Raw genomic sequence first — 19,227 nt, 5'->3', positions numbered from 1 at the left:
AAAATCATGGCAGAGCGTTCTATGTGAATTGACCAAAGTTAAAACAGCCCGTTCAGGGCAGAACCAGACTCACACTCAAGCCTCCTGGTAATTCATATATGCTCTTCTTACTAGGCTACCTTGCCTCCAACCTCATCCCGAAATCACAAAGAAACTCATGATGTAAATTAACCTTTGGAAAGTATAATAATAGATGTATATTTCATGCTTACAATTTTATTCTGCAATCTTTATGTATGCATATATAATTGAAAAAAAAAGGGAAAGAATGTGTTGTTGTACATCCAGTTAAATAAAACTGTACTTTCTGGGGAACTTAAATATTAGATAAAATAAAGATTAAAAAAAAATTTTTTTAGTGTTATGGGTCATATTCAGACCTGCTTATTGGCAAATAAATAGATGGATGTATCTTTAAATAATCAGATGGTTTCTCTAAAAAATTCAGATAACACTTTCCTCCTTACAGATCTGTGGTTGGCTGGGTTTCTTCCTAAAATAAGCTAGCCCTACCTTCCAGAGTAGTCACAGTAGAGATTCCAGAAAATCACAGGAGAGATTTCAGGCTACATACTATGCCACATGGGTTAACTGTTTAGCCAAATTGAGTTAATTCTCGTCAGAGATAATTTGATGCTTGTATTACTTGTCTTTTTCAAAATCTACCAGCTTTTAAGGTCTAACAGTGTGCTTGCAACATGGAAAGGGCTTCTTCAGTCATTTGGTCTGAATATACAGTTTATATGATGGTCTATAAGAAACACTGATATACCCATGGTAACAAAAATTTCATTTGTTTTATAGAAAGAAACTGTTAAACCATAGTCCAATAGATCTTAGAAGACCATGTAAAATTACTTTTAAAATGTTTAAAATGATTTTCAGTATTTAACACCTACTTTTCTGTTCACAGAAGCGCTTCTGTGTCTTCCCAATTACGATGCTCTTGAGAGTCAATGAATGGCCCATAAGCCATGGTTCTACAACTTTCAGCAAGGTAAGCAACATTCACCAAAAACTTAAAATGGAGTACATGTTTTTGCTTTAGCCACCTGGATTCTCCAATACAGTTTGGCTCTTATATCCTGACTCACCTCACATGATAATCTGTTGCTGGTCTAAGATCTTTCAGGTTACATTCTAATTCTTCTCCACTGTAAGGAAAAAGCATTCATTAGTTGCTAATTCCAGTTTCAAAAGCAAACGAGATTTGGAATTTGGGTGTCCAGTAATGTACTGACAATAATTCATGAACTATTATGTCAGATTCCACCATAAACCAGAAATAAACTTTCTTATTTGATATTATTATTTGTTTGGGACTAGAAAATCAGGTTCTTTTTAATGATGCCATCTTAGATCTCGAAAATGGCATGGTTAACTTACTAATAAAATTCTAAAAGATCTTATCACTTCTTACGAGTAAATACATAAAAGTAACTAAGTAAGCAAATGAATGAATGAACAAACAAATGAATAAAAATGATCATACCAGCTGTTAACAGAAGGCACTTTCCACACTTACCTTGGCAGGAACCTCAATTATCTCAACTCTGGACTGTCTTAAGAAAAATCACAATCTCACTTCCTCACTTACCAATGCACCGAACAAATAGCTCTCTTCAATAAAATAAAACCATTTATGTCCTCAAAAGTTGCAACTGAACCTCAACTTAAATCATGAGGAAGTAACCAACCAAAATAAGGAATGTTCTATTGAAAATTTTTAAAAAGGTTAAAGGTGTGTGTGCATGTGACTTACTTTGTGTTCTTCAAAAATATCAGTGTCATAAAAGTATAAGAAATATCGTGGAAGTGTTCCAAATTAAAGAAGGCTAAAGAGACATGACAACTAAAGGTACTGTATGACCCTAGACTAGCTCCTGCGCGGGAAGGGGTGAAAACTGCTCAATTTTTCAAAATATAACAGGCATTATTTATAGACCAAGCGACAAAAGCTGGAATATAGACAACAGATAAAAGTATCATATCAATGTAAGTTTATGAAGTTATAATTACACTGTGGTTCTTTAAAAAAATTCTTATAGAAAATATCCTGAAGTATTTTGTAGTAAGGGACCATTACATATAAAACTTACGGAAAAAAGGCCAGGCGCGGTGGCTCACGCCTGTAATCCCAGCACTTTGGGAGGCCAAGGAGGGCGGATCACGAGGTCAGGAGATCGAGACCATCCTGGCTAACATGGTGAAATCCCGTCTCTACTAAAAATACAAAAAAATTAGCTGGGCGTGGTGGCGGGCGCCTGTAATCCTACCTACTCAGGAGGCTGAGGCAGGAGAATGGCGTGAACCCAGGAGGCGGAGCTCGCAGAGTGCCACTGCACTCCAGCCTGGGTGACAGAGCAAGACTCTGTCTCAAAAAAAAAAAAAAAAAAAAAAAAAAACTTATGAAAAAATATGGATTGAGGACAGAAAGAGGAAAAGAGGAAGGAGTTCAAATGATAAAGCAGAGTATAAAGTTAATAACAAGTGAATCTGGGTATGGAGTATATATGTATTCCTTGATTTCTCTATTTTGGGGACATCTTATAAGTTTGAAACCATTCCAAATAAAAGGCTGGGTTTTAAGTTGTAAACTGGAAGCTGTGTCCAGACCTTGCCTGAAGCTCTGTTGTTTGGCCTACATTGTATCTTTAAAATATCTTGCATTTGTTCCATTAATTTAATAACAGGGAAGTTTGTACAATAATTCAGATTTTCAGCATCTTTTGAAAAAAAAAATCCAAAGAATCAGCAAATTTTAGCAACAATCAACTTAGGCTGAGTGGTGACTGCTTCCTTTCGATGGCAACAGGAGCTCTCCTGTTCACCTCATTTTCAGCCTTTCCACTTTTATGTTACCTGCTGAGCTTCTCTGGGCACGTGAGCCTCTAGCTCCTGCCACCAATGTTCACCTTGCCTGAAAAGACTCTATCCACAGTTGTCCCGCAGTATACACAAGGAATCAGTACCAGGACCCCACCCCCACACAGCGTATACACATACTCAAGTCCCCAGTTGGCCCTGCATATCCGCAGGTCTCATATCCCGTGAATATTGTTCTGGTCTGCATGTGGCTGACAAGGAATCCGTGCATAAGTGGGTCCGTGCAGTTCAGACCTGTGTTGTTCAAGGGTCAATTGCATCTGTTCCTTGCCAGGCATGGGGACATGGCACTCTGTATTTCTTTAAAGTTGCTACTAATTCTGATTTTTCAGACTAGAATAAAATGGTGATGAGCCAGAGTTAGGAATATCCTAAATACAGTGGGGAATCCCTGGAGTGTTATCAGAAGGGCAGTGATCTGGCCTGAGTTTGTTTCTGCAGTGAGTAGGCAAGCTTGTAGAAGAGCAAGAGTCTGGGTGGAAGACCTGCAGGAGACTCCTGAGGGCATCCAGGGAAGAGACAGTGGAGGTAGCCTGGGTAGCAAGAGGAGGACACAGCAGCCACAGGGCTTGAGTCCTTAACCTCTGTCCCTCTTTCCTTGTCAGGAAGACTGTCTGTGGAGCAAGAATTAGGAACAGGAAAGGGGAGATACGCGTCTGTGGCACTGATGCAGCAGGAAAATAGGAGAGAAAAGAGACATCTTTGGCGGAAAAAGTGAGGATTGTGTGACCACATTATTACCCTGGGCACGGGCAGTCACTGGAGGGTCCACTCACAGGGAGGCCAAACAAGCAGTTAAAACAAAACTAACTTTCTGATTTCCTGCTCTGCAAATCTGAGCAGTACCCAGTAATTACAAAGAAGAAAGACGTGGCCCTAAAATTTTTCTCACATTTAGAACACAGTTATAAATCTTTTGAATGGTCAATACCTGGGAGTCCACAGAGCAGAAGGGGCTAATCCCTTCCCTGTGAGCTAAACTTTTGACCACTTAAGGCCTCGAAATGAAGTGTTTTAAAGTATCTTTATTACAGGCTGGAAACTATTGTGGAAGGTAAGAAATAGGGTAAAACAGAAGGAAACATATTGTAGAACTTTAAAAAACAGGGCTACAAAAAGGTCTGGATCTAAAACATAAGCGGTCACCTTATAATCGCCCAATGTATGCAAAAACTAAAAGTCATAATCGCCTTTTGCCGACAGACATTAACAGAAAGTTTTCATTAATACTCTACTGACAGCAAATATAACCAAGTGATGTATTACACCCATACCAAATAGCTCTATGCTACTCATTTCCAAATAAGAATTACTCTGGACACAATGAATTGTTAGCATTATAATTATTACTAAATCTTAAAATAAACTAAAGGAAAATTTGCCAAGCCTATAAAGTTTTCCTTTGTTTTCCATTTTCCTTCACAACTCCAATTTTACAGTTTAGCAGCAAAGAAAAACAACAGAAACATACACAACCTGTAAATTATCTTGTATTTTCCATCTCGTCCTTTGTCTGATAAGGCCACCTCGTAACTGTAGGGGAAGGAAAGACCACTGTGGGGTCCACAGGAAAGTCCAACAGGGGGAGCCCAGGACAACACAACTGCTCTTGCCTGAATATTAGAAACCTGAGGAAGAAAAACATGGGACAAAAGTATTCAAATCCATTTTACATTTTCAGAATTATTAGTAGTGGCATAAAACTGGCTCACAGTTAATCCAAGGTAAACTAGTTTAATTACAATGAAAGACATCTTATATGGTGCTCTCTTTCAAAGTCCTGGTATCCAAAATATGGTTCTTGCAACATCTGTCCTTATAATGCCAACTTTCATCCAAATCCAGTGCAATTTGCATTCTGTCCTCCATAAAGTAAAATAATGTCATGCGAGGGAATTTTTTTTAACGTAAGTAAAAAGCTGAATGTATGATTTCTACATTATGTGGAAGAAGCCATACCCACGGGTACTTTGATCTGGTTTCAAGACTTGCATGGTGTCAAATCATTCTTCAAAGCTAATACCTTTTCAACAATACCCCCTGAAGTCCTGCAGATTCCCAGGAGAACCCAATGGGTGGAAAACTGGAACTAAGGACCAGGCTGATATGGGATTAATATCATTATAGATGTGGAGATGTTTCACCTCTCTAAGCTCTGCTTTTATACTTTTGGTTTAGCCTCTGCTTCAGATTTCATTTGAACCGAAGACTCTGGGACTTAAAATACCCAGAACCTTCTTAAAATACTATTCTGAGGCATGTTTTACAAAATCTACTCCATCTTCCAGAGGTGTTTATAAGGACTAAGCTCTGACTGGCCATAGCTGTAACTTGTTTATTGATAGACCCCGCATGGGCTTCCTTCCTGATATGGTTTGGATTTGTGTCCCCACCCAAATCTCATGTCGAATTGCAATCCCCAGTCTTGGAGGAGGGCCTGGTGGGAGGTGACTGGATCATTGTGGTGGACTTCCCCCTTGCTGTTCTCCTGATGTGAGTTCTCACAGATCTGGTTGTTTAAAAGTGTGTGGCACTTCCCCCTTCTCTCTATCTTCCTCCTTCTCGGGCAACGTAAGACATGTCTGCTTCCCCTTTTCTTCCACCATGATTGTAAGTTTCCTGAGGCCTTCCCAGCCATGCTTGTACAGCCTGCAGAAGCATGAGTCAATTAAACCTCTTTTCTTCATAAATTACCCAATCTCAGGTAGTTCTTTATAGCAATGCGAGAACAGACTAATACACTTCCCTTCTCTGTCTCAGTTCCCTTGTCTCCAACCAGGGCTTCCTGGATCACATCCCCACATAAACTATTTGCACTTAATACTTTGTTTTAGAGACCATTTCTGGAGAAACCCAATCTAAAATATGATCTAATTATTTAAAATAAATCTAAGGACAAAACTTTAACACTGTAACTTTCTAAAGGCTATTCTATTGCTATCTGGATATTGGTCTGGATAGCATATTAAAAACAAAAAAGACAATACAGATGCTAAAGCTTAATGTTCACAAAGACTTTATAGCTGTAGATTATTAGGCTGTAGATGGAGACAGGTAAACTGTTCAGTCCCTTTTTTTCCTTCTTCCATTTTTGTCACTATCAGATCTACATAAAGATTATTGGAATTATTAAATACCTGAAATACAAATAATAAATATGGAAAATGAATGCAGAGTCTCTCTTCAGTCTGTCCTTCACTACATTTTTAGTGGAGATCACTTCACACTATTTATTCCATGTAAATAGAATATCATGATATATTTAGCCAATTATTTAGTCAAACTCCTGCTCATCCTTAAAGACCCCAGCCCGGCCTCACTACCTCCCAGTAGCCTTCTCTAAATTATCTCATGCATTGTCACTCCTCCATGTTCTACAGAACCTTGTGGATACTGCTATAATTGCAAATCACATTATGGCCTTTGTCTACCTCCCTTGGGCTTTGAGACTCCCTAAGGACAGAATCCAAGTCATATTCAACTGTGATCAGTGGTTGCTTAGTAAATGTTTGTTGAATAAAAAATCTAGGGAAATAAGATAGTCTGAGTTTCTGACACAGACTCTCAGAAGATGGTAGGCTTGCATTACACATCTCTTTAAAACATCTGAGGAAGACTGCTATAGCTCCAGACTAGCAGCTCCTCTTCCCCATCCCTCCAACCCATCTGCACCACGATGCTGTGACCAACCCTCCAGGATGCTGGCCTCTCTTATGCCCTCTCTCACACCCCTGGGACTTAGCTTTTAACTCTCCTACTTCCTTGGTTTTAACCAACTTCTCTTGGACCCAGTTCAAATGCTGCCTTTGTTTACTCATTTAATGGTCATACCTCACCCTGTGAGGGGCTGTGGATACAAAGATGATTAAGGTATGATCTTTGGCCTCGAGGAGCCCCAACCTGTTGAAGAGAGACAGGCACATGAGGGGCCTCATGGCAGATATACTGAACACAGAGGGACTCTTAAGTGTTCTGAGACTGATTCTGGACAGATTCCTGTACCGTCTGCACTGTCAGATTCAACCACTCTTCTTTGTACTCTTGCCTATTTTCCATCCCTGCATTTGGTGCATATTCCATTACACAGAGCATTACTTGGTTATTTGTGTGTTGTTTCTCTACCTAGATTTTAAGGCAGCATTTCTAACATACAACAGTATATCTGCTCAATTCCTTCACATACCATTAATGAGTAATCCTGAGGTATTGGGTATCATATTTTATTTTTAACGTGGGAGATAATTTGTTACAAAGCGTTTCGTTTCTTGGAAAAAAAGGAGGCTCATTAGGTACTGGAAAACACTCAACCAAGGTGATAAGTGGCTGCTTTGCACCCAAGAACACAGAAGACAGTAACACTGATTCCATGAATGGTGGTGTGAAATAACCATGTCTCAAAATAGCTCAGTCAAATACCAACATTCTAGATACCAAACAAATATCCGTGAAGTCACATCCCTTTAAACTCTACCTTTTATGTCAGCTATGACTTTACTTTTTTCCCTTAGGACTTGGTTAAATTATTATTTACCTGAACAGAGAAATACAACACTTGAAGCATCAACTAAAATAATATTCATTTTTTCCCTAGAGTCCCTAAGCAAGCCTTCAGGTTGTACACTGTCATCAGCATGCAATGCAGGTGTTTGTGGAAATACATTCTTCCAATGTGCCAGCCTATCAGAAATGCAGTTTGAGAACTCAGCATCATTCTCAAAGGAAAGCGGTTTCTGTGAATTCTTTCCTTGAGCTAAGCAGCCTGACACCCAGATCATGATGATGTTCTGGGGCCAAATCCTTCTTGTCCTCCTGCTCTCTCCCTTTCACTGACTCTTGGCCCGAGGTTTCCCTTGTTTAGGCAATGGAATCAGGAGAAAAAGATCACTTAGTCTCCATTAGGACTTGGAACTTGTTTCCACTTAAGGCTGATTCCAGAAACTGACATGCTGTCTTTCAAAAGAATGTCACTTGAAGGTGAATTCTCAGCACTAGACATATTTACTCCAAGTGTCCTGGGAGGTAATGCCTTAATGAGAGATTTGGAACTCTAGGAACTCTATCTAGGTTCATGCCGATTTCAGAGCAACAACACTCATATATGACCTTCACGTTGCAAGTCTGCCTGTGCTGAAACTTTCTTGCCAGCAGTGATCAACAAGCTTAACTAGGGCATGGCTAATCTGATCATCACAGTGATCACCATGGCTGTTGTTCCCCTCACCCCCCAAAAAAGTTTAGAAGCCATAAAACTGACTTCCTGAGATTTAATTAACCTACCGTAACTAGAAAGTCAATCTCCTTTGTAATGGTGATAAAAGGGGTAATTTCTAGTTATAAAATTATTGGACAAGGTGCAATCTGACATTTGTTTCTGCAATAGTAATATAAAGGGGTCTGTTGTATAGGTTACTAGTATACATTTGCATATGAATTATTTAAACTAAACTGCTTTTGAGCACCTTGAAGGACTCACAAAATTACTTCCTACTACTAAGTGGCCACATACTAATTATAAATCATTCCTGTCTATTTATTAAATGTAGATTCCAATTCAAAAGCAGTTCAATAACTGCTATAAAAGGGTCTGTTGTACAGGTTACTAGTGTAAGTCTGCATATAAATGATTTAAACTAAACTGCTTTTGAGCACCTTGAAGGACTCATAAAATTACTTCCTACTTGTAAATGGTCACATACTGATTAGAAATCACTTGTCTATTTATTAAATGTAGATTCCAACTTGAAAGCAGTTGTTCTATATGTGTGTGTATAAGGAAATTATAAAACTGCATTGTCCTGTAGCTATTTGATACGTAATCCATAGCTTGCTTTCTCCTTGCACCTTCTCTCCTGTTCATCCCAATATTTTAATACTGTTCCGTAAAATTTTCCATTTTTTTCTGAGATTTTATTATTATGCAAATGATAGTACTTGGATCAGAAATACCATTTATTCTCATAGTTACTAAATTGTTTCTTTCATGTTCAAAAATATTTCCTTGTACATTGGTAGCTTCTAAATTTGCTCTGGCCTTTGGATTTAACTATGTGGGAGGCCTACTGATCTAATTAAAGAGTACACTAAGGAAATATTACCACACAAATACTGGCTTCACTTCTAAAGGATCATCATGAGAAACACCACCACAAAGGAAAATAAATGAAAAAGGAAAAGGTTAAAGAAAAAGGATACTGAAATCTAAGAATTTCACAGTCATCTGTTTTTATGATTCCTGAAGTGCTAAGAGCCGCCTATCTGCTCCCAGACGCACTACTGTTTATCTTTCAAGGGATTGCTTCTTACAGGGGAAGTGTTCCTCGCAGGTCAGTTTACTCGCTTCTGGAACCGACAAATCAATTGTTCCAACAAGCTAAACATTCGCAGATGGAAACAATGCAGAACCACAATTCCAGGTTACATTATTTATATCCTGAAAATAAACAGCCCACCAGTCTATGGGAGACTACATCTAGCACCACCACCAGAGAAGGTCAGACCACATTAGGCTTGAGATGGCTGGCTAATTGCTAAGCCACTCAGAATAATATCAGGCTTATTGCTCTGTCATGGTGGAGGCTATACCAGTGAAGTCCCTGTAGCACCTAACTGTTCCAGTCCCAAGATAAATACCTAGTATACTTGTATACCATTTTAATAAAATTTAAATGAAACTAAGTATTTGGACCTTTGCAGTAGCTGGGTCTCTGAAGAGTAAAAGACTTGCTCAATTCAGGGTGCCCAAAGTTCTAGAAAGATGACTGGAATCCACAAGTTCTGCACCTAAATAAAATCATCTGCAAAACCTCAAAGCAAAATATATGCCTTTTATTTAGAGGTGCTACCAGTTGTGGCTGAAAGGAACACAAAATTAAATAATCCTTTTTACAACTGTGCTCCCAACTTTGCATGGCTCTGCTTCTTTCCCTGTCAGATGGCCTGATACCTCTTCCTTCCCATGTAAGAGCACAGAAGTTTCACTTTTGCTTAGTGATATGCTACAAACTATAAATACTGCATTCCAAGTATATAATTTACTTCTCAGATAGTCCCAGGTAGTATTTCTTATCCTACCTTTCAAAGATGAGGAAACTGAGGCACAAGGAAATGATGTAACTTACCCAAGGTCACAAAGACAGGTAATAGCCAATGCAAGTCCCAACCCAGAGTGCCAGACTGCAAAGCACAGGCCTTCCCTCTAGTGGCTGCTGCCTTACACTCTGGCGGAGGCACATCCTGAGGCTGGTCAGACTTCCGGCGTTTGTGCCCCCGGCCAGAACCCAGCTACAGCCACACAGTTATTCAGCAAAGATCTATTAAGGGGTCACTATGTCCCAAGGACAGTGCTAAGTATTAGGAGCAAAAAGTTAAATAACGCACAATCACAAACAAGAACTTCAGAGAGAAAAGTGGTATGAAGAGGAAAGACAGAAACTGCATAAACAACTAACTGGGCTGGAAAGAAACAGTGGACTGTCTCAGGCAATAACATTTATGAGGATCAGAAGGGGAGTGTGGTAGATCCCCAAAGAGGTCCACATCCTGGTCCTTGGAACCTATGAATATATTACCTTATATGGCAAAAGGGACTTTGAAGGTGTGACTAAGTTAAGGCTCTCGTGAAGGGGAGACTTAACCTGGATTATCTGGCTGGGCCCAGTAAAATCACAGGGCTCCTTATAAGTGAAAGAGGGAGGCAGGACAGTGAGAGACAGGCATGTGAGAATGGAAACAAAGCTGGGGGAATATGGCTGCTGACTTTGCAGACAAAGCCAAGGGATGCAGGCTGCCTTTAGAAACTGGAAAAGGCAAGAAAACAGATTATGTCCCAAAGCCTCTAGAAAGAAATATAGCCCTGCCAACACCTTGATTGTAGCCTAGCCAGAGACATTTTGGACTTTCTGTCCTCTAGACCTTTATGACAAATTTGTACTGTTTTACGCCATTCAATTTGTGGTAAATCATTACAGCAGCAATAGGAAACATATAGGTAGAGAGAAAGAGAAGTTGTTTTAGTCATGTGCAAAAGCAGGAGGCACGAACAAGCATGGCACTCTTCATACGAACTCCCCTTATCTGATATGCCTTCAGCCCAGGCAACCTGGATACACTTACACTGCCATCCAGAGAACCAGACATGCAGGGTGGTTAGCACCAACCGCCACCCACACGTTGGCAAAGCAACTGTGTCCAGAGACGCCCACTTCCTATCAGGTGATTTTCATCAAACTGCTTAAAAGGTAGGGTATAGTATTTTGGCAAGTTCAAGCCTCACTGTTAAAAAGGGCATGAGATATAAATGCTGATCTACAGATCTTTCATGACTCTGGAGTGTGTAACTACTTGAGGCTTTGTTTCTACTCACCTCCAGAAAGTTTCTCAACCTGCCTTTTCCAAACCTAGAAAGATAATGTGCTGCTTATGCTACAGAATTAACAACTCCAGCTTTATAGGACTAAGGAAACTCTTCAGCTATACTGACTACGTCTGTGCCCATCTAAGCCACGCTGATATGGAAATGTTATCTTTTGACTGAATTTCTCATTCAAAGTCCACTTCAAAGGTTTGGAGGAGGGTAATGAGACAGGATGGACTCCAGTTAAGCTGGCTGGCCCTGCAGACAGGCTGTTACCTTGTGGCATTTACCTGAGTGAATTCGCCAGGTCCGGGCCCCTGCCCAGTGACTCAGACAATCTAGCCGGTATTCCAGAGTCAGACTTGAATGTCAAACTATAAGACTTATGGAATCAGATATATACAATCAGACTGCCAGTTAATTGATTCATAATGAGAAACAGAAGTATCTGGTAGATTAGATAGCACTGTCAACCTGCCTCACATACTTTCTCTCTATTGGCGACAAGGAAGTCAAATTCTCAAAAGGCTACTAAGTGAGCACCAAATGAAAACAAGGGGAGTTATCTACATGATTCAGGGGCCTAAAGGCACTAAGCTCTGAGAAGCCAATTCTCTGCCATGGGTACAGAACGGCCTGGCCAGACTGTCATGGATAGAGCTAACATCTGTGTGCTTCTGTAGCCAGGCAATGCTTGTTTCCAAATGATACAGACAAAAGTTCTCAGGTGACGCTCTTACCCTATTATATTTTACAACACAGCTACTTACAAAAAGCCTATTACCCTATCCTAAAACCTCAAAAGATTAAATGCCTAAGAAATACTGCATCAAGAAAAAGGACCAATGAATCTAAATATGGCTTTTATCTTGCTAGAGCCATCTCACCCACAAGAAACAGAGATTCTGTCACTTCTTCAGCAGAGCAGTGACTAGGAATATCTGAGGAAAAGCACTGTGTGCATAAACATGATTAAGAAGCGACTATGGAGTTCTGAAACTACATTTGGGGCCATGAGTGAACACGCTGCTCTGCCCTCTCTCTCTGACTCCTCTGTTTTCCTTACAGATTTTTCTTCTTTCTACTACGCTACAAACATAAGCTTTTTCCATGATTCTGCCCTCACACCTTTTCCGATCTCTCCCTTATACTGCACCCCCTGTCTGCAAAGCTATCATCCAATCCTACAACATGAAGTATCATTGCTATGCATGTGATCTCCCTGTCTTGTATCTTGTTCCTCCTCGCTCCTCAGCATTGGCCTACCAGACATTTGCGACTGCCCGCTGTATCTATCTTTCCAGATTCCCTGACAGTGAAACAAACTCAGCATGTCCAAGAATGGCACTGAAGATACAAAAAGGACAAAGCTGTGAACCTGTCCTAGAGAAACCACAGACCGGGAAAGACACAGAAACAAGTAGATGCAGTACAATATATTAAATATAATAGCAGAAGTCCATGAAGGGCACAGCAAAGCTGGGCGTAGAGCCTCCCACTTGATGGGCATGGACAGCAATCAGGGAAGCGTCTTAGAGTAAGCAATTCCTGAGAGGAGGCATCCAAACCCGAAAGCCCAGTTATCCTTGACATTTGATATCTATTCTAACAGGTTATAGTGCCGTATTCTATCTCTGGAATGGCTGTAGTATCTGTCCCCTGCTGCCTGCCACACAGATGTCACCACCCTAATTTTGACTCCCATAGCCTTTCACCAGGACTACAGTAGCAGATTCTAACACTGCTCTTCCCTGCATCTATCTTCTTCTCACTCCAACTCATCCGCCAACTGTTTGATCATTCTGAAAATGCAGCCCTGATTACATAACTTCTTTGCTCAAAAACCCCCAGTGGTAGCCTGCTCCTCACCAGAGTAAGTACAGACTCCCTGCACCCCTCCCAAAGGCAACACCCCACTCCTCTACAAGTGCCTTATTATGCCTGTCCTTCAGCACACCTCAAGCTTTTAGGTTGTCAAATTCAACTATGGACCCTGAGGCATGTTTGGACTCTTCTGTTAAAAAGCCTCAGTATTTGAAACACATGCAGAATCAAGGTTTTCCAATTCAGCTAGAAAATACTCCAAAGAACTCTGGCTCTCTAATCTCAGATGAAAGGCTGAATCAACATTCTGAGTTTTTCACTTGAATTTCAAAGCACCTGGCAAAATCAAAACCTCACCACTTCGACCATTTTTTTGTCTTGCCATTGCACCCAATGTTCTGGACTTATTTTTCACAGCTAATATTTAAATATCTTTTTGAAGTTTACTTGGAAAAATACTTGGGATTACTGAGGTTTTCAAAAATTATTACTACATTTATATGGTTAAAAAAAAAAAAACTACCAAAAGAAAACTGTAGACTGAAGACAGAGAGAGAGAAAAAAGAATCTTTGGAAAGAATATCTAATTGCATTCAGAATACCTAAATAAAGAAGACATTTCAGTAGATTATGACTACACACAGAAGGCTACCGTTCTATGTCTCATGGTCCATTAATAACTAAACCGAACACTATTTCGTAGCTGATGAGTAATCTGCAAAGGGAAAGAGCCCTTTTCCTTACCTACCGTGTGGTGGAAAAAAAAAAAAAGCACATTTGAAATATTTTAAAAAGTGTCATTTATGCTGAGAAATCCAGAAGACATACCTGTGGTTTCTCTATTCCCGAAAGAATGTCTTGCACCCTCTTTACTTCCAACTCATATTCTGCATTGCGAAAAAGAAAAAAGGAAAAACAATACCATTAGAAGGCAGTAAGGTTGTCAAGTTCCTTCCCCAAGGCCTTTTAACTGGAGTTATCATTAAATCAGTTGCCTGTTATCATGAATTTTTGATATTACAAATGTTACCAGGAAAATCAGGAATGAAGGTGTCATTGGGGAATGGAGTTTCACTATGGTTCACTGACTTGTCACTGTATAGTTTTAAGTGTTCGCGATGTTAAGGAGATAAACACTGGGTTCCATTTAACATTTAATAATTTAACAGGCAACAGAGAATAAAGGGTCCTAAGAAGGGCAAGTGGAGGGACCAATGTACCTGGAAACTGAGAGTAATAAGATGTGGTTGAAGAGACAATGGTTATTCCATTCAGGGCTGTGAGCTCAAATCTTTGAGCTGTATTTTTACTTGTTTATTTACTTGTTTTTACTTGTTTACTTAAGTTCACATGTTTACCTTCGACGGGCAGCCACTGGGGTGTCTAAGAAAAGGGACAGATATGATCTTCTTTTGAGCTTGAAAAGATGTGTTTGTCTTCTGTGTGAACAACGGATATATGGAAGGTAAGCAAGGGAGCAGAAAGACCAGTCAGTGGATTGCTGCAGTGGCCCAGGCAAAGGAAAGGCTAGAGCTGGCCTGGACTAGAGCTGAGAGTAGAGACAGTGAGACAGGACTAGTTGAGGAAGTGTGGGTGCTGAAGGACTGGATGTGATGGGTAAGGGTGAGGAAACGTGACACACCAAGGATAATTCCTAGTTTTTGGCTTGCTCAACTGGATGGATGACGGTGCCTTTTAATAACACGAGGGAAATGGGCATGTTTTGGGGGTGGGGCAATAATTAGGTTTTAGAAATGAAAGAATAGTGCTTGGAGAAGAGAGTACGAGGGGGGAAGGATGTGTACAGAAAAAAATAAGTGATAGAACTTAAACTTAAGAATCTGCAACTTGTTAGAGGATCTTCTTGATTTTCACAGTGGGCTTGATGGAATCTAATTTTGAGTTTAGAGTAGACTCCATTTAACCTAGTTTATGAGCTAAACGCTAGCGAGATATATCACTAAGACATATGTCCCTGCCCCCAAGATATTTCAAGTCTAGTGGAGGGAGGTGGGAAGAATGAAACCAAATAGGCAATTACAGTGCCTTGTGATGGGCGCTGTAGTAAAGGTAACCCAAAAGAGGGCATTCGAGATAGTCTTCCAGGAACCAGCATTTAGCTGAGCTCTGTGTATAATAAGCAGGCACTTGGAGGGGAAGGGGCATGTGGACCTAAGGAGTGAGAGATGGGTTAATACGCCCAGCTCTGCACAGACCTGTTTGTCCTTATTGTTCAGGTTTAATCTTAAAGTCATCTTTTCAAAAACTCCCACCTTAACTGCTACACCTGACACCAGCCTCATTTCTGTCACTCTTACATCCTATTTCCTTATCAATTATCAAGATCTGAAAAGAATTATCTTGCTTATTTGTTCCCTTGCTTACTTCTGGTCTTTCTTACTAACAAACATAAGATTGAGGAAGACAGAGACACCACAGGGTCTGGAGTAGGCAAATTTTTTCCTAAAGAATCAAATAAATATTTTAAACTTTGTAAGCCACACATAGGTCTCTTGCATATTTTGTTTTTTGTTTGTTTTCATAACGCATTAAAACTTTAACAACCTCTTAGTTTGTGGGCCATACAAAAGCAGGCTACAGGGAGGCTATATAGTTCAATGACCCCTGCCCTAGGACAAAATCACCATTTACCCGCAGCACCCAGCACAGGCCCTACATGTGCAAAGCTCAACAGACACTTCTTGACTAAATAAATGAACAAAGTCTATATTAAAAATAACAAAAACTTGTAGTTGGCACCACTCCAAACTTTAAAAGGACTTGTTCCTTATTTTTTTTCCTGTTGCGTTCTGTTTAGTAGGACGTGCTACCTTTAGTCTGGTGAAAAACAAATGGGCTGGTGGCAATATCATGGTTTTGAAAACTGTAGCCTTTTAAAAGAAAACCCACATTCAAAAGACCCAATGTCACAAGCTCATTTATAACTATGTATTCATGTTAAGGTATAAACTGTATCCATAAATCAAAAGTTGACATACCCTCACATTTTCTGGAAGCCCCTGCTAAGTAAACTGTAAATATTATATAATCTCAAGAGATAACTGTCGGTTAGAAAAAAATCAAAGCAAAACATAAGCATAGTCACAATAAATGAACTGGTTCAGTTGTTAAAGACAAAATGTTCTCAATTTCTGGTTACTGTAGAATTTGAAGGACCCTGTGGTTTCAAACACTCACACAGCTATGTTCAAACAACCAGCTGAAGGAGGTAACTGTTTCCTCTTGCTATGAAGAAGGCATTTAGATTATCTTAGAAAGGCAACAAGTCAGACCCTATCCTTGGAGTAATAAAAGTTTAGAACAGGGATGATCACCTACTCAACACAGAAGGAAGGGAAGAATTAAAGGGATCTGCAAATAAAACATCCTCAGGACTATGCACTAGAAATACACTATAAAAGAACAGAGTTAAAACAGGATGCTTTGTCCCACAAAAACTGGAAAGCCCCCTCCCACCTTGCTTTCAAATACACATGACAGAAGAAACGGTTATGCTTTTCACAGAAAAAAAGAAAAAATAGAGAAAGAGGCTAGATTAAAAGGAATAATAAAAAAAAAATCTGTCCAAAGTCAAAAAAAATGAGTTTCAGGTAAAAGCCAGAAATACAAGGGAAAGGTCTTCCTGAGATAAAAACAGCTTCCAAAGAGAGGTCAGGATTTGCCTTGTCTGTTTGCCTTTGATTACAATCACAGAAACTGACATTTCCTGAGCACCTACATACGTGCTCATCTATGCATCATCACCTTGCTAATTTTTACAATATCCCCTGCATGATGGACATTCTCTGCTCCATTTCACAGTGGTGGATAGGAACTTATGCTTACTTAGCTCATCATGGTTCTCACCTCCGGTGCTGGGCACACCACCCATAGGTGTCTTTGTTGACTGAGGAAGGAATATAAGGAACAAATGAGGAAACTGAGGCTCAGAGAGTAGATGTGATTTCTCCAGGGCCGCAAGTCTAATACATGGTCCCAAAGCAAGTATAACCTTTGACTGTATCATGAAGAGTTAATAGAGATCTGGGGATCCTGAGGGAGAGGACACTGAGAAAGAAAACATGGGGTTGATACTGGTGGGGTGTTGGCCTTGAGGTGGATGGGAGAAAGAGAAGGCAGCAGAGGAGACCTGCTCAGTCCTATGGGAAGGTTTATGTTGGTTTTCTTATTTGCTTTTAACTTAGAAAAGGTTGTCAAATGAATAGAGCAAAGGCCACCTATCTGCTGGGAATGTATATGAGAAAAGGAAGAATTTAAAAAGTGGGCCCTGAATGGGGCCCAATAAACAAAGGATTCTGAGAAGATCAAAAATAAAAATGGCAGGGCATGGGGAGGGAAGGCAGTGACAAAGCAATCACTGCCCTATTGTGTCTGGTCACTAGCCCCTCATATTAGGAGAAACGTGGTACCAAGGCCAGATGGAATTCTGTCTTCTTTCAAGCTTCTAATTGTAAATATGGGAAAAAAGAGAGAAAAATGTACTTATATTACATTTATTTAATTTAACGCTTTTCCATTCGTGCTGCCACAGACTAAGAAGGAAAAGGTAAATAAAACCCAGGCACACAATTTGCACCAAACAGGAGTAAAAATAAAATTTGTTTTAAAGTGACAGTTACTTCCCACATAAACAATCAACTCTTGTACGAAAGCTAACAGTCTAGTATGAAAATGTCAAAATTCACAACTCTACGACCTAAATAAGCGAGTTAACTAAGCCCTTGGCCTATCTCACCCTAAGCATGATCTAATGTGCCTCGAAGTACACTGAATGACCACTCTTTCCATGAAACAGTTTCAGAGCCCAGCTGTACAAAGAGTGTATGTCAGAGTTTGGATGAAGCTATTGTTTGGTGGCATGCTTTCTTTTTTTTGTCTTTTTTCTCTTGTCTCTCTCATACACACACCTCCCATATTGTGAAGGAAAGAAGAATAACTGATCCCCTCACAAAAATAAGCAAACAAAACAAAAAAATCTGCTGATTTGCCTTTAGGATAGCTTCTTTTATTCAAGCTGAAAACTCTGTCTTGTTTTTGTTTCTTCCCCTCTTAAGAACTTGGTACTTGGCGTGTGCCAACTACACAAGAGATTGCCCCAGAAGTGCACAAATGCAAGGTTCTGGTGCAAGGTCAGAGGACAAGTTTCTTATTCTTCATTCTCAGGGGCTATTTTCCACCTTCTGGTGTGCAGTAAATAAATTAACTCAGACAAAATCATGTAAGGAAACTCTATATTTCTTATTCCTTACACTGAAGCAGCCACAAGGTAAGTAAACAGATCGAAATCATTTTCCACCTGATTCAACCTTGCTGGTGACCACGGCTAGGGTGAATGAACATGAAAACCATTTTCTACATTGCTGCCTTCTTAGCAGTTGAATGGCATTAGCTGGGCGTGGTGGCGCACACCTGCAATCCCAACTACTCAGGAGGCTGAGGCAGGAGATCACTTGAACCCAGGAGGTGGAGGTTGCAGTGAGCTGAGATCGTGCCATTGCACTCCAGCCTGGGCAACAGAGCGAGACTCCGTCTCAAAATATAAATAAATAAATAAATAAGTAATAATAATAATAAGGCACTCTTGGATAGTGTTTCACACAGAGAAGGGGCATTTTGTTTTGCAGATATAGGCACATTTAATGGTAGGAAAGTTTTTGAAAAGGAGCTAAGTTGGGCACCTCTAATTCAAACATGGTCAGCTGAGAACCAGCCTATCTGGAAATGCTAAAAAAGGAAAAGGGGGCTCAGCTTAGAGACACAAGTCTTTCTTTTCCCTAAAAACAAATCTCCTACACCAAGGAAATAAAGCGTTTTTAGTAAAGGGAAGGTTGAAATAAAAATACACAAGCAAAGCAAATAGTTTTTTTCAAAAGAAAGAAAGAAAGAAAGAAAGAAAAAACCCACACACATAGAGGGAAGATGTGTCATGTGAAATTTAAATTTTCCATAAATAATGGTTTTCATGTTTGCTCCAAAAAGAAACCTAAGTTCAGACTGTTTGAATAACTGTTAAGACCTAAACTAATTAAAATATCCTCCTTTATAAACATACTTTACTTCTTTGGTTTACTTCACATTTTTTCCTTCTTAGAAAAGAAATAGAGCTACACACTTAGCTACTAGCTATAGAATGTATTTCTGGT

General features: G+C 39.8%; 1 protein-coding gene across 8 annotated transcripts in view; it reads right to left on the bottom strand.

The window, feature by feature from the left end:
- FNDC3B (fibronectin type III domain containing 3B) overlaps positions 1-19,227 on the bottom strand; it is a 361,054-nt gene that overhangs the window by 100,643 nt on the left and 241,184 nt on the right. For all 8 annotated transcript variants that reach the window (XM_031009318.3, XM_063704357.1, XM_055381469.2 and 5 more), the window contains 3 exons: positions 13,892-13,950; positions 4,363-4,514; positions 1,095-1,154 (listed from right to left, as the gene is read on the bottom strand). In XM_031009318.3, coding sequence (XP_030865178.1) covers positions 1,095-1,154; positions 4,363-4,514; positions 13,892-13,950 — 271 coding nt within the window. The remainder of the gene's footprint in view (positions 1-1,094; positions 1,155-4,362; positions 4,515-13,891; positions 13,951-19,227) is intronic.

This window comes from Gorilla gorilla, chromosome 2, assembly GCF_029281585.2.
Source record: "Gorilla gorilla gorilla isolate KB3781 chromosome 2, NHGRI_mGorGor1-v2.1_pri, whole genome shotgun sequence".
NCBI lineage: Eukaryota > Metazoa > Chordata > Mammalia > Primates > Hominidae > Gorilla > Gorilla gorilla.
Note: the sequence above shows the minus strand (reverse complement) of the source record. Positions and strands in the feature narration are given on the sequence as shown.